Source organism: Megalops cyprinoides, chromosome 1 (genome assembly GCF_013368585.1).
Source record: "Megalops cyprinoides isolate fMegCyp1 chromosome 1, fMegCyp1.pri, whole genome shotgun sequence".
NCBI classification, from domain to species: domain Eukaryota; kingdom Metazoa; phylum Chordata; class Actinopteri; order Elopiformes; family Megalopidae; genus Megalops; species Megalops cyprinoides.
In genome coordinates, this window is record NC_050583.1 from 59,480,846 (window position 1) to 59,507,420 (window position 26,575).

At 43.8% G+C, this 26,575-nt stretch overlaps 2 protein-coding genes across 5 annotated transcripts in view; both read right to left on the reverse strand.

Moving 5' to 3' along the window:
* The window catches only part of LOC118785501 (adenosine kinase-like), a 133,220-nt gene extending 131,815 nt beyond the window's left edge, over window positions 1-1,405 (reverse strand). The window contains exon 1 of one of the 2 annotated variants that reach the window (XM_036540216.1): window positions 1,290-1,405. In XM_036540216.1, the coding sequence (XP_036396109.1) occupies window positions 1,290-1,357 (68 nt within the window). In that variant the 5' untranslated portion in view covers window positions 1,358-1,405. The remainder of the gene's footprint in view (window positions 1-1,289) is intronic. The other variant, XM_036540198.1, reaches the window with a different exon arrangement.
* Window positions 1,406-3,479: 2,074 nt separating this feature from the next.
* The window catches only part of LOC118785484 (vinculin), a 46,491-nt gene continuing 23,395 nt past the window's right edge, over window positions 3,480-26,575 (reverse strand). For 2 of the 3 annotated variants that reach the window (XM_036540167.1, XM_036540177.1), the window contains exons 4-21: window positions 25,654-25,762; window positions 25,120-25,242; window positions 24,603-24,763; window positions 19,648-19,738; window positions 19,107-19,254; window positions 18,236-18,389; window positions 16,893-17,068; window positions 16,582-16,772; window positions 15,575-15,774; window positions 14,863-14,991; window positions 14,611-14,760; window positions 13,757-13,865; window positions 13,312-13,614; window positions 12,637-12,761; window positions 11,717-11,902; window positions 6,459-6,662; window positions 5,738-5,842; window positions 3,480-5,479 (exon numbers count right to left, since the gene is read on the reverse strand). In XM_036540167.1, the coding sequence (XP_036396060.1) occupies window positions 5,333-5,479; window positions 5,738-5,842; window positions 6,459-6,662; window positions 11,717-11,902; window positions 12,637-12,761; window positions 13,312-13,614; window positions 13,757-13,865; window positions 14,611-14,760; window positions 14,863-14,991; window positions 15,575-15,774; window positions 16,582-16,772; window positions 16,893-17,068; window positions 18,236-18,389; window positions 19,107-19,254; window positions 19,648-19,738; window positions 24,603-24,763; window positions 25,120-25,242; window positions 25,654-25,762 (2,811 nt within the window). In that variant the 3' untranslated portion in view covers window positions 3,480-5,332. Of the gene's footprint in view, window positions 5,480-5,737; window positions 5,843-6,458; window positions 6,663-8,076; window positions 8,290-11,716; window positions 11,903-12,636; window positions 12,762-13,311; window positions 13,615-13,756; window positions 13,866-14,610; window positions 14,761-14,862; window positions 14,992-15,574; window positions 15,775-16,581; window positions 16,773-16,892; window positions 17,069-18,235; window positions 18,390-19,106; window positions 19,255-19,647; window positions 19,739-24,602; window positions 24,764-25,119; window positions 25,243-25,653; window positions 25,763-26,575 lie in introns of all 3 variants that reach the window. The other variant, XM_036540186.1, reaches the window with a different exon arrangement.

The window sequence follows — 26,575 nt, forward strand, 5'->3', positions numbered from 1 at the left end:
CTCTTTTCTGAACTGATTGGTTGCATCAGCAGTAGGAGGGGCGCGTTGATTTGCCCCTTCTGTGGTTGGCTGCAAGAATGTCATTTACATAGGGTCCTAAAATCATATCTTTTACATCATGAATCACATACATTGGTTTTAGTTACATAAAACAAATTCAATGGCTCTATCACCGTCGTCCCAACCGCCGAAGCACGCAGAGATGGTTTAGTATTAGTAATGGCGTTGTCGAAGGAGGTTACAGATCTATAAACCCCCCTTGCCCTATTAAATCTGTAACCCATTTTTAGGTAGCTGCCAGCATCTTGCTACCACATGCAAGATGAGAATCAACTTGAGAAAAACGTGACGGCTGTATTTACTCAACTAAACAGGCTTGCCAAACGACGGTTTAAATTGCGAGTGTATTTATGATTAGCCAGATGACTGACACCTGCAAAAGCCACGACTCGCCTTGGCGACTCGACTGGGAGAGACACGTTGAGTCGAAATAATTGCTTAATTTCTTGTCAAGTTGACAAATATGTGGCATACAAGCGGAGAACTGTGCAGCAGAGCCCCCTTACGACTGGAACGCAGATGACAGTTCAGAGTCGGTCAGCCGGCGCGACTACATAACAAACGACACGTGGGGTAACGTCCAGCACTTCCGACTAGATTGCCATTTTTAAAGCGGAGCGACAAAAAAATTCTTGAAAAAGTATGTTTAGATTTCCGCCGTTTTTATCATTGATATATTAACAACTTACATTATGATTCCTACCCAATAATAAACGATTTGTTGATGGTGAGAAAAGCGTTCTTCCTATCGGCCCACAATGAAAGCAACTGTGGAACACGAAAACGATTTAAGACCTGTCAGTTGATGAGAACTTGTGATGGCCACTGTTATCATTTAAGCAAGCTAGCAAGCTACCTTCCCACAATATAACTTGACGATGTTAGATAACAAACTTTGCAGCTGCTGTCGTTCAGCAGCTGGAGAAGACTAGCTATCTGTTGCCAGTTAGATAAGCTTTAACAAAAAATAGAGTAAATAAATAAGCAGCTATAGCTCATCATGATCCAAAAAAGTTTGCCAGCTAGATGTCATCAGCAAGATGACTATTTACAGTAGATAGGTATTTAGATCTAGCAATATTAACAGTGAAGCACTTGATTTATTAACGTTTTTAGGGGAAAATCTGATATTGAATTAATACTAAGATAAAAGGCGACGTTAGCAAGCTAGTTATCCATCGGTGTTTTGTGCAAACAGAATCAGAATCGTTCCTGCGCTTAAATTTTACCTGAGTGTATTTGCCTCTAGTTTAGGTTTTTTCGCTTCAGGTTCCTCTGTAGTCATCGCCAATACCATCTCGAATAACGGCAGAAATAAGTAAAAATTGGGAAAGTAAAAGGGGAAGATATGGTGGGAAACTTTGCTGTCCTCGGAGATTGCCTGCATAAAAACAATTGGGTAAGATTTGGTTGAATGCTGCTCTAATTCAGAGCAATCCGGCGACTGCAGTGCGTATTTATGGGGGTTTTAGGACATAATGTTCCCAACGTATTCAACCTCTGGTACCTCACTAAAAATCATTTGATGCTATACTATAACTCACAGCCCTTCGGTATAAAAATCTTTTCAGCGATCACTATCGCTTTTACCAAGTTATTGCAGTTCACAATAACTGTTATTGCCTTCATTACCTGATAACCTTCAATGTAAATCGGGCTTTATGTTTGATGTTTCCCCAATCCGCATAATTTTACTAATAAGTATTTAAATTCATTCATAAATTAATTAAATTCGTACACTGTATGACACGTCTCCCACATTTTCACTCATTTGATTAATTCTTGTTGCTTACGCTGATACACCACAATACCTTCGTTCATGCGTCTCACCTCTGATTCATAGCCATTGTCGTTTACAATCTATCTAATAAGTGACCATTCGACCGTTGTCAATTATGTTTATCCTTCATTTCCTCTGTTTAATGTATTCTTTATTATAACTTGTTGACTTATTTTTTCTTAAGACAAAATGAATCTTCCATCTTCTTGAATCTTCCAGCATACCATAAAATCTATGGTACTGCTTTGTCTCTGTTCTTCCATTTCTGTCATATGCTCACTCATATACCCTTTCTCAGTTTTCTTAAGTTGATCTTCCCCAGGTTGGATTTTGGTTCTTTTCCCTCTCAGTAGAAACTCTTTCACCTGTAACTGCCTTGTTTTCCTCCCTCCATATGCAATTTTCTTTTAACCATTATTTTGATCTTTCTCGTTGATTTGAACAGAGTGGACATTGGGTTCTTCTTTCTATTCTGTTTAGGGACTATTTCTGATTTCTCTACATATTTCTCAATGTATATTATCTTGGAGACATTTGCATCTTAACTGAACCTATCCAAATCATGTCATCTATATCTTCCTGTTTCTTGCCATCCTTTGTTGACCTCTTTGTCTCTTTAGAGACTGTCATGCCCTCTGAAACACTCTGCCCTCAAAAACAACGTACATAATATTTGTAGAATTAATTCCATTCTCAAGTTGTTTCACGCAACCCCTGGCTGTGCATTCTCACACTGAACACACTACTTTAAGTCTTGCTTTACTGGTGTGACTGCCGTCTGTTTTGTCAGCAGTTCAGTAATTTGTTTTTCAATTAGCCCGACATCAAATCCACGTATTTCACCAGATTGTGCCATGTCTTGAAAAGCACAGCAACTTGTGCACTGTAAGGGTGTGCCGTCAGTGCATTGAAACACTAATCAATATGCACTAATCAATGCTAATACACATTTCATGTTGTTAAATGTCAACTTGATACTGAAGAAATTAATTGCTATATAGTGCTTTGAACGTACTGAGTAACCACTTGTTGAAAATCATCTTTGTGTTCATTTCTTCCACCATTACAAAAACTATTTTCTGAATTAACATAAGTAATATTGTGGCGAAGGGCAAGAGCAGTCACCCCACCCAGCCTCAAACCCAGGTCTACAGGGTACCAACCGTGCGACTTTGACCACGACACCAAGCCATCCCACTCTAACACCATTTGTAGCAAAGGGCAAGAGCAGTCACCCCACCTGGCCTTGAACCCGGGTCTGCAGGGTACCAACGATGCGACTTTGACTGCGATGCCAAAGAGCCAGGCTCATTGGTATGGCAGTCAGAGCGCATACTCAAGCGTAGTGACGGCAACATGAATTTCAAATATGAAATTCATGTTGAACCATTTGTATGAGAAACACTTTGGAATAACACAATATTTAAGATCAAGAAAGTGCAATACAAATCTAAAATTTTACAAAATGCTTTATTACAAAAGTGTCTATCCAATGGACCAATGTAAACTGAGATCTGAACGGTGAATACAGAACCATCATGTCTATTTGAATGGTGTTTCCTTCCCCAGTCTAAAAAACCACATCACTGTTTTCAAGGAGATGAGAAAATGCACAATGTTACAAATAAAACAAAACCAATTATATTTAGAGACAAATGTTTTATTCCAAGGCACATAGTTCAAATAGCTTTATGGGGTGCTGTAAATCAAGACTGCAAAAGAATATTTACATTCACACTGCAGTAGGTATTATTCAAGCTGTTTAACGTTTACCAGCTATATTTTTTTCCTACCACCACACAGACATTGTGGTTAAAATACTACCTTCATAAAATTCTGTTCACTACTTAGGGGCTGTCATACTGTCAATGAAGTACAATGGGTTGTACATTCAAGAAAAGACATATTAATGAGCAGACATGCAGGAATATATTTTCTGTCAAGGACACAGCTGCAAGTATAGGATAAAGAATTTAACACAGTACTTGGTTTAACAGCCTTCAGTTGTAGATAGAGACACATGAAGCACTGCACTGCACTTCATTAACACAATCCACCAGGGACATACATCCTGCATGTAATTCACAAACCGCCCTTGGCAGGTAAAGCATTTGCTCTCGCACCCTTGTTTGAAAACAAACGCAACAATGTGTTATGTGGTAAAATACAGGTCAATAACACTGACGCTTGAATTTCATGAAGCTAAAACATAAAGTTTGATGAGTGCCACAAAACAGTACAAAAAGACAGTCCAACCGCTTACAGGCCTTGTATCGTTGCCATTCATCTCAGAAAGTAGTCCACATAATCTCACTGCAACAAAATTACACATATCTCTTTTTCGTAGAGCTAGCTACTAAAATGCTGAAATTAAATTTTTTCTTGTTTTTACAAAAAGCAAAAATTGATTCCAACTTCTAAATATCCCTCAATCTTAAACATTTAATATGTAGTCTTGTTACGTATGGTCTTTCTCTCATTTACTCAATCGGGTGGAAAAAACCCCAAAAACTGTTGACACCTTTATCATATACAATGCTAAATAAACTAGCCCTTAGTGTTTTCTGGTATTGCTAGAATACAAACGTAAGTGAAAATTTTATTAAACCATTACGGAAGAATCTTTGGCATTATTTATGGCATGAAAAGAAAATGCATTATGGTAGAATATACACACTATGAAGCTGACTAAGTACGTCATTGGTGTAAAAAGTGATATAAAAGCAATCCCAATTTCACCTTAGCAAATAAATATCAAGAACAGTGTTTTTTAAGTTACAATACTATAGCTTAGTGTGAACAGCCAGAATACAATTTTGCATCATTCTGTGTGAATATTTATTTATATATTTTCCCTGTGTTTATCTGCTCGTACAGGCAAAGGTGACATTTCTGATTACAGAAATAATTAAATGTTGATAGCCATTACAAACATATAAAATTTTGCTATGAAGAAAATCCTGACATTGAGACTGGAATAGAAACAGTTCTCTTCAAAATGAGTTTTCATATTCCTGCTAAGTGAGACAGACATTAGTAGTAAAAAAAGGTCTTAACTCCACTTGATACCAAAATAGAAACTCCACTCAAAAAATATATACCTGGGATTTTGCATAAACTCTCAAAACCCAACATACCAAAAATAATGTTTTTGTTAGTTTCCTTTTTACATTATCAAAAAATTAAATTCCCAGCAAAAAAAAATCTATACTAGTTGTATAGTATGTCTTGCTTGACTGGATTGTCTTCTAGTGTACATTCTTGCATGGTTGATGCTGAAGGTAGCTCTCAAACCTTTGAAAAAAAACTGAAAATCCCAAAGGGATTTCACTGATAATTACTTAATTATTTATTCCCCCAAACAGTCCAAATGAAGGATAAGAGGATAGTTTAAGGTGAATTTTGGATCCAAGTTGCTCTTGCCGGCGCCGCTGTACAGATGGATCTTTTCGCCTGGGAAGGCCGTGCTGGGCTGAGGAACAGGAGCTCTGCTTACTGGTACCAGGGGGTCTTCCTAACCCAGCGCAGGGTGAACCCGGCATCTGTCCGGATCTTAATGGAAGCAGCCTCCGCCTCTCTCACAGTCTCCTTCACAGACTGCATCAGGTTCTGAGCGTTGTGGACCAACATTTCAGTAGCCTTAAAGGGACGAAAGAGGAAAATGAGAAACATCACTTCCTCATCAACATCACATTTACATGTTGTCATTTAGCAGACGCTCTTATCCAGAGCAACAAGTTCACACAAGGGCAATGAGGTACAGTTTGAACAACCCCGCAGCCCAGATTCCATGAAGTAAGGCCGTGGCAACAGCGCTTTCCAAATGGTGAAGTTAAGATTCCTACAGGAAAACCTCAATACAGAAATAACAGAAGCCCCATTCTTCAGATGGCTTACCTGCTCGGACTCTTCCTCACTAATGTTGGTCCGACCCAACATGGTGGCCTTGACCGTGGACAGGATCTTCAGTTGTGTGCTGATGGTGGGGATGCGCTCACATACCTCAAGAGAAAAGAACGGAATATATGCTTTCATTTATGTCTCACCAAAACGTTTTACCAGACTTTTACCAGCATTTTACCAACTTTTTCTGACCTTGGCCTATGCCATAATAATCTGTTGTGACTGTTTTCCATGTATGTTGGTTCCCAACAAAAAAATATATAATTTATCATACTGAATCACATACCAAACAGGAAAAAGTGTTTAACTTCCCCTAATAATTTACATTTGAGACAAAGTGCATTGTGGGGTGCTCTGTTATAGTGTAAAGTTCACATGCAACAGGACATTGACAAAAGTGGCTACCATCGGAAGGAGAATTTACTTTATTCAGTAATCTAGTCTCAATTAACGGAAACAAATTTAGCTATCTGGTGGAGAGGAGCTGTGAAAATGTGACAGCAGCCTTTTGTTGCAGCCTCCTAATTATTCGTGATAAGTCAACCAGTAACCTAGCTTGCCCTTCACACACTGCATATGAAGATCATGCTTGTGGCCTGTCCTCAAGAAATCTTACACCGCAGTGTATTTCTGAGCCTCCAGAGCAGGAGGAGGTAACGGGCACAGATACGTCCGAGTGTCTGACACCTGCTACGGTACGGCGAAGGGTCCTTACCTGCAGCAGGTTCGTGCGGATCCTTTTGTCGGTGCACTGCTTGGCCACCTCTTTGGCCAGGCGGGTGACCTCATCGGAAGCCTTGGCGATGTCCTTGGCGCACTGAATGAGGGCGCGCTTGTTTCCGCTGCCACCACGGACCAGGCGGGACATCTCTGCCATCAACAGAGCCATTCGCTTGGCAGCTCCAATGATATCATTACCCTATTAGGGAACGACAGGGAGAGGGGTAAGGAGTAAAGAATCCCTTCATAACTAGGATGCAAAAAGTTTTTAAGGTGGTGCCTATTGAAATAATCAAATGATCTGATATGGGAAAGCTGCCATTCTTGTCTGTTGTAAAAGGACATAAAATTAACTGCAGAGGTAAGGACAGTTTGCCTTTTTTGTGCTCTGCAGGGATAAACACTTTAATCTTCCCAGATCTAATCTATCGTTTAACTGGATAACCTACAGCATTTCATCTAAACCTGAGTCATGAACCTAAAAACTGATTCTGATACATTAGGGATAGTATATTTCCTTGATAAACAATTAACATTCTGCACATCTTATTTTTCTGCTCTTCTATGCCTACCTATGGCTTTTCAAAGTGCACAGTGCTACAAGTAGATAGCACACTGACATTTTATTGAAATATGCAACTAATACTTGATCCTGAATGACCACCAAATAATAGCACCAATATTGTTTAATTTTGAACATTAGACAAATACAAATACATTCACATCCTGCATACCAATGTATGCAACAAGCAGTATGTGAAAGTGTTAGTAATCCACAACTGATAAAGCAAGAGTGTCTGCTAAAATAATAAAACACCAGCTAAGTGTTTTATTATCAGGTCTACTGACCTGAAAAAATTAATAAAATGCTAAGGAATGTTAGTGCCATTGTTTCAACACCTCAGCTGAGATATAATGTGCTTGAAATTCACACATTTAATTCTCAGAAATTTGCAGATCTGTAGGGTGTGAGATATCTACCAGTGTTAATTCATCTGAATAGCAGAAAATTCAGTTTCTACAAGACAATCAAACATGGAAAATTAATTTGGTATTCATGTTAAAGGAGGTGTTTTACAGATAGCATGTCTGATACATTAGATTTAAAAAAATCATGCAGACAACCTTCCTTTTATGTTAATATCTTTTATCTGAGAACATACTTTCAATTTGTTAATTTCGTTTGTTTAGTGAAGCTGTGTATAAAACAGTGTAAAAAAAGCGAATGTGTACAAAAGCAAACACACAGGTGACATGACTTCAAACCGCGTAACCTCGAAGCCATTGAGAAACTGTCATCCTTGACTTCACAGGCTGGTAAAGCACAACAGAAGCAGCTGTGATTAAAGACAAAGCGCTCTCCCTTCGCTTTTTTTGGACCACGGGACTAGACTAAACGTACGAAGAGGAGCAGCAGAGATGTGTGAAGCCAGCATCAATTTATCCATGAAGTGCCAAAAAATAAGCAGAAAAAACAAAAAAAAACTTTTCATTCCAAAACAGTCATGGGCACCCCAGCAAAAGGGATCAAGAGTGATGCAACAACACTGGCTCAACGTTCCTGAATGACTGGATGCAGATGGAGCCATTGCCGGTGGGAGAGCAGGGAGTACCTTACTGGACCACTTGCGCGTTTCCTCGTGTAAAGACTGAGCAGCGGCCAGCATGGGCTGGTTAACCAGCTGATTGGTGGGCATTATGAGCAGCTCTGGCTCGTACTCGTCGTCATTGTCTGAGGGGAGGGTGAACTCAATATCGTCCGCTTCGTCCTCAGCATTTATATCTACGCCTGCCTCAGCGGTCACAAAACCACCAGTGACTTCAGGCTGGGGAGGAGGAGGAGGAGGAGGAGGAGGAGGAGGAGGAGTGGGAGGAGGTGGAGCGCCACATGGATAGACAAGGAGAAAAGTTAATATTAGAGGCACAGGACAGAAACCAGGAGAGAAGCTCTACAGGGGAAGGAAGAGGGAAAGGGGGGGGGGGGGGGGGGGGGGGTACCAGAGAGCCATGGGGCTGAAGAGGCAACACACATAATGCTTAGCAAGGAACAGCAACATTTTAACGGTTCGCTTTCAAAAGGTCTTAGATTTAGCCTCTCATGAAGTTTGCTTAGGGAACACAGAATGGGTTTAAGGAACATACACCATCACAGAGAAAATCCAGTACTTGTAAGCAACAGTGTTATATCCTCTCAGCTCATGTCAATTTTGCTTTGAAGCTGCATTTATGGGCTCTAGGAATAAGCCTTACAACGGTAGTCAATTTTCTGGCTGATTCGGTTAAGCTTCCAGTCAGAGATAAATCTGGAGAACACATGAACCTCTAGAGGGGATTTGTGTGCGGTAGATACAATGTTTCAAGAGGGAAGATATGATTTTATTGACAAAAACTCAATAATCAAGGACATAATGCCAAGAAAGTAGTGGGAGCAAGGATGTACACTGAACCACACACTTCCCACTGACAAAAGAGTCTACGGTTCATATCTATTTTTTTTTTTTGCATTTATCCCCTTTTCACCCAACTCTCAGTCACCAATTATGGATTTAAGATCAATTCAATGTAGGAGGTGCTGAATCCCTGTAAGAAAACGGGGTGAGGCGTGTGTAATCCTCTAATACACATGCAAGCCTACTGCAACTACCCTTCACACTCTATATCTCACAGTGAACAGGAACTCATAGGCACCCACACACGTCCCACACCTACCACCCCTATCCCCAGTGGAATGAAGCCAATTTTCTGCCAATGTGGGCTCCGGGTCATTGTTGGCAAATAACATGGCTGGTATCCAACCCAGGCCATAGGGCTCAGCCTGCGCTTGAAGCAAGAGCTTTTATGGTCTGAGCCACTTGGGAGCCACAGAGCCGATCATTCTAAGTACTCATAGTCTAAGAGTATGGTACTGCTAACTTCCTATGTTTAGTAGCCTGTTATCAGTGATCAAGAACCAAGGCAGTCTTGGACATGTTGCCTTCAGCTCATGACACGTTCAACTGTCACTGCCAGTTCATACGTCCAACCTCCATTCTGTCACTCCTCTACACATTACAGCAAGGATCCACTGAGTTCCACTTTTCCACAAGACCTAAGCCATCTTCACACGTATTCAAGAAATCCGATTTGCTTCTTCTTGATTGTCTTTCTGTGCTTCTTAGCATGATGTCATCGGGAAGAGGGTGGAGCATTCTGAGCTGTACATATTGTCACAGTATTCAATCGTTCTTGCTTTTTGGACCAACAGTTCAAAAGGACTGGTATGTGTTTGTGTATCCTTTGTTCGCGGTCATCATCTTGAATTATTTATGACTATCCTGTTAGCTTCATGTTCAGTGATGATGGGGTCTCTATTTTATTATTTGCGATCATATCATGTTAACAAATATTTGTGTAAAAAATACGGTTGGTAAATTTTGTCAGTATAAAACTTAGATGAAAAACAGGATCAGTGTCTCCACATACTGTACTGGTAATATGACTTGGACTTAGAATGGAATTACACTTCTATTCCATGGAAATACTTCAACAATATGCAGCTTTGGTAGACTTCAGTGAACTACAGCACGGTCTAAGCCGGATGTAGCAGTCCAAGGATTACCTGGCAAAGTTCAGGGGTGGAGTGAGAGGAGACCAAGCGAAGCAAACAAACTGAGCAGAGACGTCAAGATTTTGACTGCGCAAAAGCTAGCGAAAAAGGACCAGACAGAGATCAAGTGGGTTTTCAGGATCAGAAACAGCAGCATTTTCAGGAACAGAAAGAGTAATGAAAAAACATTTCTGGAAAGAAATTAAAGTGACAGGAAAGGACAATAAAAGGAGGAAAACAGAATGAAGTACCACCAAGTAAGAGTCAGTTGCATGAAATCATTTAGGGACTGAATCAAAGAAACACTGAATGTGAGTGCCTATTTAATTGTTTGTTCAATGTTTTTTTTTAATTACCTTACAATCCTACCTCAAAATGTCTGAATTCTTATGTTTGTTTCCAGTTATCCTCGTCAATACTGAAAACTTTTTTATTCTCAGGACTACGGGTTCAAAACTACGGATATTTATTACAGAGTAATGACACATTTTAGGACCAAAAAATGCTGCAAGCCAGAATGAAGGAAAGAAATTGAAGAAAACACTGTTAAATTTACAGAGGTCTGCCATCTGAAATCAGCGGTTGTGATTTCCTGCTATAGGCAGTGATCGGAGGGTGCAACCTCACCCTCAAGATAACACACCAGACAGAGACACTACCATAACAAGTACATTCCGCTCACTCTGAATTCAGTACCATTCATATCAGGTCATCTATCTCAGGCAACATTTATATTAGATAAAATAGATGAGACTAGAACACTAGAATCAGGTTAGAGACTGATCAATGGGTTAGATGTTGAGCATGCAAACACTTTGAAGATGACAGTTTCCATCATTCAGACTGAAACTGGAACCAGCTAGTGGATTTCCAAATTTCAGGAATACAGTCATTTATGATCTAATAATCAGCTGGTGTCAGACATGTCCGTGACACATCTTGATTCAACAATTATGATACATAAATACATTTTCCTGGTGTTGCTGATTCACAAACGTAAAGAGCTAAAAATACTGCATACAAAATGAAAACATTTGTGACTGTAAATCACTGTGAGCAGGATCCTAATAATAACCACACTGCAGGAATAATGTACAGAGAAGTGGAGGTGTGAGGACTTGTGATTTCAAACTGTTTAATGACTGCACCATAAGAGTATTTAAAAACAACTAAATTAAGCACCTCTTCATGTTAATTTATCTTTGGTTCCTAAATAATTAAAATCTTACAGATGCTGCCTCCCAAAAACAGCACTGTCAAGTCACTTAGCTTCATTAAGCATAATTTCCATTAGGCAAACCATAAAGCCAAAAATGATCAGCAGATGTTTACTACTTTCTATAATGAATGAAAACAATGACTTAGGTGGCTTCATCTTTTCTCTACACACTTTACCTGCAGTTTTATGAAATCAGGAATGACAATGATCATCTACATATGAAATGAAATGATGAAATAAAAAATAAATGGTGTAAAATTATTACGGGAGTATTTTAACATTTTGACCAAATGAGAACATGTACATGTTCCTACTGCTGTACATTTAGACAAAAGACAGTCAACATCCGTCGACAGGAATGTTTGTCACGCCTCCCTTCATATGCGCACTATTAGTATAGACTGGGTGCAGTGTGTGTATGATATGGGTATATGTGCCGCGCACTAACCTTGCTGGACCACTTGCGGGCCTCATCGTGAAGCTGGCGAGCGGCCACCATCATGGGCTCGCTCACCATCTCACCCGCCTTCTGCTCGGGGAACTCCTCGTCCTTCTCCTCCGGGGGAGGGGGTCTGGGGGGTGGCACCTCGCCCTCAGGGAGGGGGGGCTTGGGCGGAGCTGGCTCATCATTCACCTGCAGGGACACAGGGATGAAAGTCAAAACACAAAACCATTCCCAAGAGTAGCGCATTCCATTACCTGTCCCTGTGTCTCTCCTACCCAGGAGTGAAAAACGGGGTGGCAGTGTGAGACTGTGGTTAGGGGACTGGACTGAATGTGTGATCTAATGAAAGACTGCTGAATTAGCTAGCATAAAACTTCACTTTGATACTATAAATAATCCCCACCACCCACACCTTCATACAAGGTAAAATGAAGAGAAGAAAAATCCTGCTAGAACAACTTAACAAGGTGAGAGAACTACTTGATATCGAGAAGGAACAAAATCCTGATCCCATGAGAAAAACCTAACACGGTGGATGACAGCGTTATCTCAAGGGACTGACTTAGTACTTCAGAGGAGAGGAAGCCTTATCGCATCGCTCCCTTGTGATAAGGCGCTCATTCCCTGGAGATGGGGATTGGGATTGCTCCCTTCAGGTGTCAAATTTAATCTGAATGACACCTGTTGAGTCCCAGATATATAAATAACCAACACGTATAAAACATAAGCTAACATTATCCGAGATAAATGTGTCAGCAAAGCAAATAAATAATCGACTGTAAGAAAAGAACTAACAAATTTAATGTGTTTGTGTATGTATCAAAACACTCAGCTGAGAGCAGCTCCGAATATGACGGCACAATGCGTCTAAGAGGCAAGTCTCGCATCCTGTAAACGATGTTTTGTGTGGGCTGGGGACTTACGTGCAGCTGATCCAGGTCCGGAGGAGGAGGAGGGAAGTCAGGCTCCTGAGGCTGGAAGGCCTCCCTCACCTTGGCCACGGCCGACAGGATCTTGTAGCCAGAGTCCAGGAAACCTTTCTGCAGGGCTGCCCGTCACAGAGAGGGGTGCGGAAGTTGATTACAGAGAGCTTATGGCTCAAACCCATGACCACACTCACAGGCTCACACGAAAGCAGAGGGGGGAAGCCACTGACACAGAGCTGCTGCTCCCCACTCCCTACTCTCTCAGACATAGCGAGGCCAAACCACAGGCATTCTAACAAAAACAGCACCGCAGCGCAACCGCTTAGCATACGGGAAGATAACATGAGGCTAAAACAGGGTAAGCATTGTCCAAACTCACCGAGTAAAAAAGAAAGGAACTGAAAATAAATGTATTTTAAAAATATATTTAAAAGGCTGACTTGTTAAAACTGCTCTGAAGGTTCTGAAAACCACTATCATAGTCAACAGCGTTTATACTTTTACAACACTGCAAACCTCATCCCCTCTTCTAAAAACAAAAGCCCCTTCCTTATATCTTCATTCCTTTGTGTCTGGGGTCATTCAGAGCCAACAGGAAGCAGATGTTAAACAGCTTAACTCCAGTCTACGCAGGCTGGCTCCCTGGTCAACGAGAGGACCAGGTGACTGTACCTGGATCCTGAATGTTTCCCGCCACAGCCTTGGCATCCATCACCATGGGGGAGATGGTCTTGCTGAGCTCGTCTGAAGCCGCTTTCACCGCCTCCCGGAACTTGGGGTCCTCGGAGTTCTCCACCTCCCGTTTGGCCACCAGCAGGATGCGGTTGGCCCGGCGGGCGATGCTGGTGGCCCCGGCAACCAGCATCTGGGGCTGAACGTTGGCCATGGCCACGCGGCATTTGTCCAGGTCCTTCTTGATGGCCTCCTCGGAGGCATCCAGCAGCGACTTGGTGTCGATGGCTTCATCCACCAAACCTGAGGACAGAAAACAGCTCAGTACCTTCAGAAGGCATCTGGTAGACGGCCTTAGCTAGGGTGACTTTCAGTTCATGAGACAATTACAGTACAAAATACATTTAGAGGGGAAAAAAGAAAATGCCAGAAAAAATGCTTTTACCAGTCATTTTTTCAACATTGTCAATCCACTGATTCTTCATGGTCTCGAAATGCTCGTACGCGGCCTGGTTTCCAGGGTTCCTCAGTAGAATGCGAGCAGCAGAAACAACCTTAGAAGCAAACAGCCAATTAGCAGCACACATTATGACAAGAGACCCTCAGCCAAGCTGAACAACTGTGGAGCAAAACTTCAATATTTCTCCTGTGCCTTTAATTACATCCAGCTCCCTAGTGAACAATGAGAGCTGCTCTTTTTGCAATAACCACATCCCTAGAACAGGGATTGCTTGAATTCCTCGCTGTCAAATGAGACTCCATTTCCTCTAGAACATTCCCTTATAATTACAAAACCACTAAATTTGTATCTTTAACTTTATTATGCTAAGGCCATAAACCATTTTCATAGGATTCTGTGTCTGCATTGTCCCTAACTTGTTGGCTAAGAACAAATATTTGTGTGGTGAGTTAGGCCAACTTGTTGCATAAGGAGAAGAAAGAATGAATATATTCATATCAGAAACATCAGGGCCTACTCTCACACAAGGTTCCCTTTTTAGAACAGTAACAAGCAGTCCAGATGTTTCAGCTATGCATGAAATCCACTTAAAATCTGAGGGTCTTAAGCACCTCAATCAATGTCAATAATAAAGCACATACAGTAGTCCTGTTCCAACCACAAACCCAACCTAACCCCAATGACCCTCCCCCCAAAACACACACACACACACACACACACACACACACACACACACACACAGGTGTACATATCATCTACTGGTTTCTTTTTTGCACAGCGCACATATACCCTGTCCTAGCCAGGGGCTGCACCCTGCCCAAAGGGTGACTGTCACACACCTGTGGTGTTAATTCTCTGGCTGACTTCACGGCTGCTTGGATGCCCTCCACTGTGCTCTTGTTGGCTGTTCCCACAGCTGCCGCCTTCTCCGCCGTGGCGCCCAGTCTGTTGGCATGGTTCTCGAAGTTGGCAGCTCTTTCTTCAAACACCTGGAGCGTATGGAACGAAGCGAGCACAGGTAAGAGAACGGGGTGGAGGAAGAGCAATCCCTGAACACGGGTGACTTTACCTGCAATGCAATGGCCACTGACCTCGTCCCTGTTGGGGGCGTCCGGGGGTGCGGTGGCTGCCACTGCCAGCAGCTTGATGGGGGTGGTGGTGTCACTGAAGATGTCAGACACCTCCTGGGTCATGGCCTCCTGCATCTTCCCCTTCAGGTCCTGATAAGACACAACTCAATAACTTTTAACTCCAGTAACTATAAGCACTGCTTACAATGCAAGTAGCCATTACAAGAGCTATGACATCACCTAACCAACACTTCTAAAATCAGCTGAAGTAACATACAGTTTTGATGAAGGGATTTCTTACTAATTAATCATGAATTTATTAATAACCCCATGAACAAATTTATAGGAAAAATTTAACTTTGAGGAAGCTACAAGTTAGACATAAATCTGAAAGCTGTCAAAAAAAAATCAGTTGAGAGGAACTACATGTTTTTTGCAAAAAAAAAGTGTCAGTTGTAATTTACAATTAAATGTAGATATGTAAAAATCACAAAACACATTTTTCAAGGTGTATGTACCAGAAATCCTTGGACACATGTCCTGACACAATTCTAACATGTTGCAGTGTGTTTGATTATGCCTCTTGCAACACAGCTATTCCCATAAACTGAATGATGTCATTGCTTCGCTATCAATCAAGTGGTTTGTGGTGCGCCGAGAGCAGTAGCGCCATTCAGGCCAGCAGGGGGAGCGCTTGACTGTGCGAGCGCTCTGGAATCCTTGAGAGGCTCACCTTCAGGGCTTCCTGGAGCTGCTCGGCCACCGCGCGCGCCTGTGGGGAGTCGCCCTCCCCCCGGGCCGCCAGCTCCGCCAGCTGGGCCATCAGCTGCTCCACGCGCTCGCACTTCCCCAGCAGCTCCTGCCGGTACGGGCCCATCATGGCGTTGGCCAGCCGCCGGCCCTCCGCCACCAGCCCGCGGATCGCGGCCTGGCCTGGGGTGGGGGGGTTGCACAATGAAAGGCATTAGCATGGCCGTGTCAGCTCTTCCTTTACACTGTAACAGGGGAAACTCTCTCTGAGTACCACGGAATGTTCCTTTCTACACTACGGCGGGTGTCTTTGATTCCCGCCACTCTCTGACAGCGCTCAGCAGGACTCCTTTTACACTGCATTATGAAATTTAGACATCTATTATTAGTCATCTGTTCTCTGCGCCTCCCGTTTTCACTCCTGCTGTCAGTGTGCAGTGTAGATTTTCATTCATTAAAACCTGGGATCATCAGTTGCTTAATTAAAATTAAAATAATCAAGTCATTTATTGGACAATATTTATTAGCTTAGCAGATGCCATTCTCCAGGGTAATCTAGACACTGATCTGCACTAAACGTGACATATTGTCTGTGTATACTGCTGAACATTTATTGGTGCAATAAAGGTTAGGCACGTTACAGCAGTGTACCCATCGGGATTTTAACGTGCCGCTCTCTGGGTGCAAGGAAAGTTCCCCAAACCCCGGCATACTGCCCCACAGTTCAGCTGATGAAATTTCACTGCCTGTGAAGTGCATTTTTTCCCGGTGCATACTGCAGATGTCATGCACACATCATGCAGCGTCTCTCTCTGCGCAACACGCGTGAATGGCAAGCTGCGGATTTTGTACACTTTGTTCCATAAACAAGCCTTGCTAAAGAGGTAATTACACGGTAGGGAGTGTTGTGGAATGTACTGGAAGGAAAAAGACAGACATGAACATGAGGGCTCGTGCTGTTGTTGCTGGGTGGGACGCAGCCGGACTCACCCACTCCGTGGTCATCCACAGTGGGGTTGTCGATCCAGCGCTGGGCCTGCTCCATCTTTCCCTCCAGGTTGACGGCTGCTTTGGCCGGCCGGGTGTTGGCCACCGCCTTGGTGGTCTTGGACTGCAGGTTCTGGAGGGCCGTGGCGATCTGCTTGGCTAAGGCCCTGGCTTCGGGAGTGTCCCCTTTACCCCTGCGGAGACCAGAGCGTGCCGTGATCATCTTCGCAGTCTCCAATCTAAACCATCTCTGGCAGTGGTGGTGAAGCGAGACAACTGTAAAGATAATCCGGATAGCACTCTCGCCCACGTACTGTTTCCTGAGCTCGGAGAGCTTTGCGGTGAGCGCGGCGATCTCCCCCATTGAGCGCAGGATGTCCTCCCTCTCCTTGGGGTCCTCGCAGAGGTCGGCGATCTTCTTGGCCTCCGCCAGGAGAGCGCGGATGTTCTCCTCTCCCTCGGCGCCGCCATTGGGGTCAGCCAGCCAATTCTGCCAGGATGCAAGACGGCACGCAGCCCATCCAATGACAATGCAATAACTTTCTAAAAATCAATTCACTTCACTAGAAAAAGACTGTGAATGTGGTCTCCATTTTGTAACCAACAACATACATACATCCATTAAGGATGGTAAGATTCACTGATTCGCATCAGTGTACCGGCATACTGACAACTTTGGATGAACTCGGGGTACATTGTTTCTAACATCTTCACATCAGTAAAATCCAATTTATTTTTATATAATTGGTAGAGGCCCTATGCCTTTATTTTTTTTAGAAATGTAACCAATAACTTTATATTTAGATTGATTCCTCCTCTCTAAACTGTTTCTCAAGCACACTCTCTCATCTCCACTGCTGTCAGTGGCCAATGTTCGTCAAGTCTCTCGGCCAAGTCTCGCGCAAGTTGGAGGCGTGTCCGGGCGAGTCACAGATTATCATGGAGGAGGAAGAGCTACACGTTCCACCAAATTGCTACAAATCAAATGTTTGGTGACACTTTGGATTTTTCAAGAGAGACGGACAATTTGACAAGACGCATGCAATTTGCAAAATATGCCGTGCCACTATGAAGTACACAGGCAGCACTGTCTGCTTAAGAAGAACCAAAGAAATAAAATCAAACTATCTGTACCATATTGAATTGCATATCATATTCTTTTGCATTGCGTCGTAATATGTTGAATTGCATTGTGTTGAATCAAATCGTGCCGAATCGCACTGCTTCGAAATAGGGGTGAATCATATCGTATCGCATTAGCAGATGCGTCTTATGTATTGTTAATATATCAGATCGCTGGCAATGCATCGAGCTGTGTATCGCTTAGGCCTCAGTGATGGAGATGCACATCCCTACTGTCCACGCAAACATGCGTATGGGTCATACTTGGTTAACACTGTCCACGCAAACATGTGTATGGGTCATACTTGGTTAACACTGTCCACGCAAACATGCGTATGGGTCATACTTTCACACCTTTTAGAGATAAATGAAATCTCTTCTCAACGCTTTTCAACTTCTCGTCGCTCGTTATTTCCACGAGTGGAAACAAGCTCTACTGTCCCGGGGGGGTTCAGTGACGGGGCTTGCACTGGCACACCTGCGTGTGTCTTGTCAATCGGGTGAGCTGACGGGCGGCTGAGGAGATCGGACGCACCTGCGCAGCGTCGATCCTCTTGGCGATAGCTTGCTTTGAGTTGGTCATGGCCTCCAGCTTGCGTGCCGCGTTCTCCACCTTCCCTGTGAGGACATCCAGGCCCTGGGACACTTGCTGGGCCTTCTGCATGGCCACAGGAGTGGCCCCCTGCCCTCTGGAGGGGGGGGGAGACAAAAACAACATAAAACACATGATTACATATGTCAATGCACTGTCTCAAACAAAGGCAAATCCATATATAAGACAGAACAACAGCGAGTGTTACACACTGAATGGTTAAAAATTATACTAATGAAGTCAAACGCTGAAGACAGACAGTTGTTGCCACACATAATGACATGAAAGCAGGGAAGGGCTGATGAGAACGTGATTAGAGATGCCCCGCAGACTATTTCTGGCGCTTCTGCATTTTTCTTTTTTACTTTTAGCACTCTGCTTTTGAACCAATGAGGCCCAAAACAGTGCACAGCTTGAACACTCTTTTATCCACAAGACAGATCAGCTTATGAATGAACACCAGACAGCTGCCTTTAATCAGCTTGCCTTCAGTGCCTCTAATGACTGAGTGACACAGCACTTGATCCAAGCGGTGCTCCTCTCACTTTTTAAAGCAGCGCTCCCCGCTCCCCGCTGACACCACCGTACTGCAGCTCGTACCGGCTCGCACTGCCACACAGCATCAGTCTTAACCACCCCTGCTGCAGACGGCGTTCAGCAGTGTACAGGACAGGTCATTAATTGATGTTAGAGATCCCTCGTTAAGCAACAAACGGGGCGGGTCCGTGGACGAACGTGCTCTGAAGAGACTGCTTATTGTTTGCGAGACCCGTCTCGGCCCCGGCATTTGTGCTCTGCACCGGGACAGCAGTACCTGGCGCGGAGGTCGGACACCTGATCGGTCAGCTGCCCCAGATTCTTGGCCGTGCCCAGGATCTCTCTGCGCTCTTTCCCGGCGCACAGCTCCCCGACTTTCCCCGCCTCGTCCAGGATCTGCCGGATGGCCTGCTCCCCGGGGTCCCCTGACACAAATGTCAATGTCATTAACAAGGCCCGTACACAACGGGACGAGGAAATCAGCGTCTGTTGCCTTTCATCTACCATTGCCAGCAATGAGTGATTTCAAAGACTTACAAAGGCACCAAGGGCTGTATTATGAGAAAACAAAGCTTAAAAACTCAAAAGGGCCTGTGCCCTTTCAAATTAACACTGCACTAGGGGTGCAATACTTAACAGCCTTTTTCACACATTCAAATACTACCAAGTTCCAACCACGTATGCATCTTAAAATGTGCTTGCAAGATAAACGGCTGGTCATTTGTCTGAAATGAGCTTTAACATCACTCATTCCTTATATGCTGACAGAGAATCCTTCTCTCACGACAGGCATGAGGTGACACCAGAATGTTGATTACCTGGTTGGGCATTAGGGTCTCTCAGCCAGCCTTTGGCCTGATTCAGCTTGGAGTCAATGAGTGCTAAAGCTCGCTTCATGGCCTCAGAGTCCTTGGTTAAAAAAAAAAGAGAATCGAATGACAGAGGATAAATAAATCATTCTGTTATACCACTTTATATGCATTGCAATTGGTATAGAAATTAGAAATGTGAAACTTGTATTGGTAAAGCCTCCCTGATATGTTTCACACCCCCTCCCCCTCCCCTCTTCTGAATGTGCGCTCTCCTGAGACACTGCTTTGTCTGCAGGTTTTGGAAGCACTGCAGTGCCTTTGTCCTTCACAGAAGGGCAGCGTTCACAGTGTCCGGTCATACCGGCGCAGCAACCATGGAGTCAACGGCTGGAGGTGGACGCCCGCCATACGCACGGACGCATTTCTAAGGTGGTGAGATCTAGGACCGCAACACTCCTTTGCCCTTACGCTTTGACTTTGTTTCACACCCTCAAACCATGTGTCTGCAGAATGTGAAAGCTGGAGGAGGCTGCACAGCTCTCCTCTGTACGATGAGCTTCATGCATGACTGCTCTCACATGCACTCAGAGCGGACAGAGGCAGAGCCCCCCCGTCTGCGCGCTGTCTGTCTGAGGACGGAGGCGACTTTTGGCAGAAGGCAGACGCAGCCGGTCCCCGCGGCCAGAGAGACAGGACACAAGCACAGCGGGGGGGGGGGGGGGGGATGCGCTCACTTCACGCCGGGAGAAATGGCCATGGCGCTCGTCCAATCACAGTTAAGCAAGTCAAACACAGTGCGCATAATCGTTAAAAATGCACCTTCGGAAACACTGGGGAGGGGGCGGTAGCCGGTAGGAGAGTATGGCGATGTGGTGACATGAAGCTACACAAAGATATGATCTTTCCTTATAATATGAATACAAAGGGCTTCATTGTGTAGTGTTTATTCATTGCCCGCACAGAAAACCAATGAACGGGTGATGCATGTCGAACAAGCTCCTACACGTCTCTGACTGCAACACAGGTATTAAGACTCATAGGCAGCTGAGCTCATACAAGACCAGCCCATGAAGAGACCGGACGAGACTGTTATCTTATGCCTCTAGATCCGTTAAGAAAACTGCAGCAAAAATTTTCTTAAAAACCGCTAGCTGCGTTTCAGCTCTGCCATCTTATCTTGCGAGGCACACAAGTGTTGTGCGGCGTTCGACAGTCATTTCCTTTTAAGGCTAGCGCCTTTTTTTTTGGCTGTGGTCAGCATGACTGAGTCATCCACTACGCAATGGATCCACAGAGGATGTTGCTATGTTTGTGTTTGAAAGATTAAACATGCCCCCCTCTGTAATCTCGCACACACATTCCTCTCCTCTCCTGCCAATGAGGCCTTTTTCTCTTTTACAGCGTGTTAAACAGAGCTTTGCCAGCAGTACTGGCTGACTCATAATGAGATGTTCAGCATGCATCCAATCGCGATGACTCAAAACTAACCAACGAGCATCAGAAAGCATTTAGTAAGTGGGCCCTCAGGAGCTCACCCCAGTTTAAACAAAGGACAGAGCTCCACTATGGAAAGACACTTCATGGGAGAAACATCTGCGTGTCTCTACAACTATAAGATGGTAACAGTGCTTAATCATGCATTTTTAATTTTTAGTTATGTTGCACGTTAAAAGGGATTACAACGGAAAACTAGATTCTAGCGCTAGTTTACAGCGCAACCTGCAGCATTTGCATGTGCCTTTTGAATTCCAAATTGTTTCGCGGTCCAGCTGGTCGCATAAAAACGGAACGGAAACGAGCCTGCGCTCAACTGTATCGCAAATGGAAATCAAGCAATCCGCCTGCGTCGGTCAGGATCAATGGGTCTTGAGAGCAGCTGTGCTCAGGCATGACCTAGTTTATGTGAATGGGAATCCAAGCAGACTTTTCATTTCAGCTGATCTAACCCGATGACACTAGTGGAGCTGGGATCAATAAGCTAAGGGCCCGCTATTGATAGAGGTAACGGAACTGAAGGTTAAGTAGTAAAACTGACTGATCTCAGGTTCTAATCAATCAAACACAATAGTGGATACCGCTTTAATGCAGATTAGTAAAATGTGTTTTTTAAAAAAGACTATCTGGTGTCTAACTAATAATATATTGTTCCAACAGGAACAGGTAAACAGCACAAATTTTACTGGTCTGTAGTTCATTTAGAACAAGCTGCTCAAATGCAAGTCCCATTAAAAACCCAAGTCTGTCGCCAAAACAAACTTTTAAATGAAAGTAATTGCAACATTAATTAGAGTAAATGGTTAATACATACCCTGAGACCATTTTACAATGAATGTTTTCCTTATGGTAGTTATCCACCAGGAAGAAAAGATAAAACATATTTTCTAAATGCATGTTCAATTAAACTAATAGAATGATTAGTTCCATTAGTGGGGAGAAGTTTTTTATTCTCTTTCACCATTTGAGATGCCCACTAGTGACTTTTCCATTTTACCTATGACCCTTGTGAGGGGGGGACTCTTTGGAGATTGCATCTTTTCATAAGCTACTACTGTACACATGAGCTAGTGAATTTTTGTACATGAGACCAGTCATGACCCTCCGTGGAATACGCTGGGATCAGCGGATCAGTGAAACAGTTTATCGATACACAGAGCAATGTTTGGAGAAGGTCAGAGGTGACTACAGGAGGCCTGCACTGAAGACAATGAAAGGGGGGAAAATGGAAGGAAGGAGCGTGTGAATATGACTACAGGTTAGTGGTGAGCAGGGTGGCGGAGAGCTCTGTGGAGGTCAATGGAGCGTAGAAAGGGAGGAAGGCTGGAGATGTGTGCGGATTCGGCTCTGTGCGGAAAGTGAACTCATCGGTTTGAGACTGTGAGGTCAAAGCACAATGTTGAGGGTCCTGTACCCTATCTATACACACGCAGGCAACGCGGAGTACCGCACAGCGTCGGCTTGTTACAATGAGGATTAGTAATGAGGGGTTAGGGTGGACAGAATCAAAAAGGCGTTAGAGCACTCATGGCAGGGAAGCCAGATGTCAGTGTGCAAGAGGACGGTCTCCTCTGCAACCACACTGCTTTAGGTGATGAGGGAAAAACAAGACACACTGCATTGAAAATCAAACACAGAATGTATCAGTCATCTTCATTGTGAGTGCCCTTCTCCCACGTCTCAGTGTGATTTCCAACTGCGCTCTGTGGGGCTAATTTATGCTGTTTACATACCAGTAAACCCAATGAGTTTTCTCTTGGCCATATTTAGTTGGTGCAGGGGCTGGGAGTAACAGTATAAACTCTTTGTCCCATCTTAGAACAAACCCAGTTAATGATGAATAGCCTGACTATGAAATACTTCTCATCTGGTGGCAGATTGGATTCAGGAGGGTTACTCTTAGATTCCATCTCCACCCCCATGCCAAAGACTTGAATTACAGTTTTTCCTGAACTCTGCTGAAGCTATTTCAGGGATTTTAAACAAAAACAAACCCCTCCACTCCTACTCACAGAGGTAATATTCAAATAATAATATTTAATGTGCCAACATAGCAACAGTGGATGTTTTCCCGCAGTTGAAAGCTTGTGGCTCAGCTCTTCTGAAGTGAGACTTTAATCAGTTCCACATTAGCTTGAATGCAGGGAGAATGCATGAAGGTCTGCTACCGCGGAGTCACTGAGTGCATCTGGGTGATGTACCAGAGAGAAAAGCCAATGGGCTCTCTTCTGAAGTCACTCTGGGCTGAAGGAATGAGTCAGGGAAATAACCTTCCCCCCCCACACGCTCGTAAGCCATGCTGTCTGCGCCAGTAATTCCCCACAGCCATAACGGATGGCGTTTTAATGTGACTGTTTGTCAGAGGCCAGGGACACTGAGGCAGATGGAGGAGTGACCTGCAGAGCCTTCCGTGGGAGAAAGGAACTCAAATGTTCACTGCCGTTAATCTTTAAAAAAAAAAAGAAACAAAACAAGACACAATGGTACACCTTTCCATAACCGCTTCGTTCCGGCACGCTGCCGAACGCAGCATCGTTACGCTAACGATGCTGATGTTGTGCGGACACGAGGAGTTGTACTCACCCTCGCGGCCCGGGCCGTTTAGGCCGCCGCTCGGCGTTTCGAGACATATGCTAAAAGACAGCACACGGAAGCAACTGCATGGCACAAGACCGTCCGCACACACAGCACACAGAGCTAGCAGACATGCTTGCGGTACGACAAGGGGGAGAGAGGCAGTCTTACCTTCTACAGGGGGAGAAAAGAACAGTACAGAAAAGGAAGAACAGAAATACAAATGTTCCGTGAGTTAGAACCACCCAGCAAAACAGAAAAGTGGCAAAGAAAAACGGAAAAAAGGGTATACCAGGAGCAACCTGAGGTGTACAGTGGCATGGGAAAAAGGGATATATACACAAGCATGCTAAGCAGGAGGAACTTCATGTCAAAGTGGGGAATTTTTAGAGCGGTTGGCTACATATTACACACAGAATGCTTGCAGAGATAGCATCTTATGATCAATATTAAACAGAACTGTATAGTTGACAAAGATTGACTACTTTGTCAAATTAAAAAAAAGTTTTACCTTACCTTCAGCATTCATGCAGTTGCATTTAAGGTTTTATTCATCAAACAAGGAGAACTTGGACCTCATCTTAATAGTTTAAGAAATACATATAAGGACATTGCTAACCACCAGCATCCATGCTATAGTCTTGGCACAAGGGATTGTGGGCAGGATGTGAGCATGGAATGGGAACTGAATCGGCCAGCCACCACCTGCTTCGTTTAAACCCATTTCTGTGCGTTGGCTCTCAGGTGGAGAGAGGGCTGGTGGCTCTGACAGCACAAGGCTGGCACTCTGCCAGGGAGGCCCAGGCCAAAGGTTTCACTTCCTCCTGGCCTGAGCGAGGGAAAGGCGTGAGGGGGGCCCTGCACGAGGGCGTTTGAGCGGCGGAGGAACGTACTTTGTTAGCCCAGGCGTCCTCGTCCCAGGAGGTGAGCTGCAAGACGCGGATGATCTCGTTTATCTCCGCGCTCATCTTCTCGAAGGTGAAGTTGCGGTTCTTCAGCGCCTCCTCCACGCCCTGGCTCTCTGTGCTCTTCGTCGTCACAAAGATTTTAATACCTGCATTGTCAGAAGCACAGAACAGTGCAAGCTGTTGAGCTGGTTTAATGGTCCACGCCACGCCACGCCGATTTGGCTTTGCGAGACCGTGGGTCATTTACAAATGGCTGCAATGTATCAAGTAATAGGCTTAAAACTCGATTTGAGTCCATGTATGTTTATGACTACTACATCCACGAAGAGGAAGACGCAGTGCAAACTACTGTTACTCTGGGAAAATGCATAGCTTTAATTATCAGTGTTGCCATATCAACTGCACAGGTGATGTTGGAAATGGGAACCCCTGCAGATCCCCTCCTCAGTACACAGTGTTCCCAGGAGAAATCCCGGAGTGTGGAGGGTTAAAAGCTGCTCACCTGATATGAGAACAGGCAGCAGCTCCTTCACCGTGTTCATGGAGTTGACGAGCATCACTCTGTGCTCCTGGTGGGTGAGCTCCTGCTGGCGCTCGTCAATCATCTTCGCCATTTTTGTCATTCCTGGAGAAAAGCGCACACACACACACGTGCAGGCACACACACACACGCGCACACAAACACATTCAACTACTTAACATTTATATTGCAAAGTTTTGCACATACGTGAAAAGCATGCGATACATTAAATCGTTCCATATTTCAATGAATGAGGAAACTGTTTGGGGGAAGTATTCAACAGACTAAGGAAATGAGAGATGAAAAGAGAGACCTTCGCCCTCCCTTTCTCCCCTCCCCGGTGTGCATTAACTATGGAGGGGAGATGTGCACTGTGTGCTAACATTCAAATAATAATTAAATACAGCATTCACAAACAGTCACAATATTATCTTTCCATTTCTGGTTCTTTCTCAATGGTCTTTAAAATCCTTTACCACTCGTTCTTATATAGCAGCAAAGAAAAAGTGGGCTGACCTGGTCCTAGATTTTTAGTGTAAGTGATGAGATCTTCCATTGATTCCACAACCTCTGCCACGGTCAGATATTCCAGAATACCTTTGCAGACACGGATGATTTTGCGAACCTGCAATTACCACAAAAATAAGTCACAACTGGATCAAATATAATTATATGCAAACTTCATAATCTTCTTATTCACCTCCCTAAAATATCAGTTTGCCGGTGATTAAGACCAGGACTGCGCAGATTCCATGATGTACTTCTACAGTATGTCACTCTGCTATGTACACCTATATAAAAAATCCCGTTTTTTGATTTTTAGCTGGGACATTTTATCTGGTTTGATTCCCACCATGAAGAATAACCTAGTAATAGTTACATAGGCTGTAGATCTCAATGCATCACTGAATGATTCAAATATATTCTGTAACACTATGATTTGCTTACTTTTTCCATTCTACCTTACAATATCTTCACAAATTCTCTTGTCCGGTGCGACTTACCAAGTGCATCTGACAAAGTGGCATGCACAAACAGCACACCACTAACCACGCACAAACAAGCATCAGCGCCAAACTTAGTGTTGTGACCACAAGTGCATACCTAGATCAACATGGAAGTATAAATATACACAACGGTTTTAACAACTATTTTAACAATTTTAACACATACCCTTGCATATGTGTCATTACACCTACTTTGTACATAAATAAATACTCAGTTATATTGCAGTTTCAATTTTGGTTCAAAAGCATTTGGAGGAAAATGGCTATATAATATGTGTACTGTTTTTACTATAAAACCCGCAACCAATATCTGCTTCTCATTGTTCCAAGTGAAATGAATTGTCAGACTTAACAGAGCACACTGATTCTGCGCAGCTTGTGCCTCTTGCCTTGTGACGAAGTCTTGTGATCACTGGGAGCAGTTAACAATA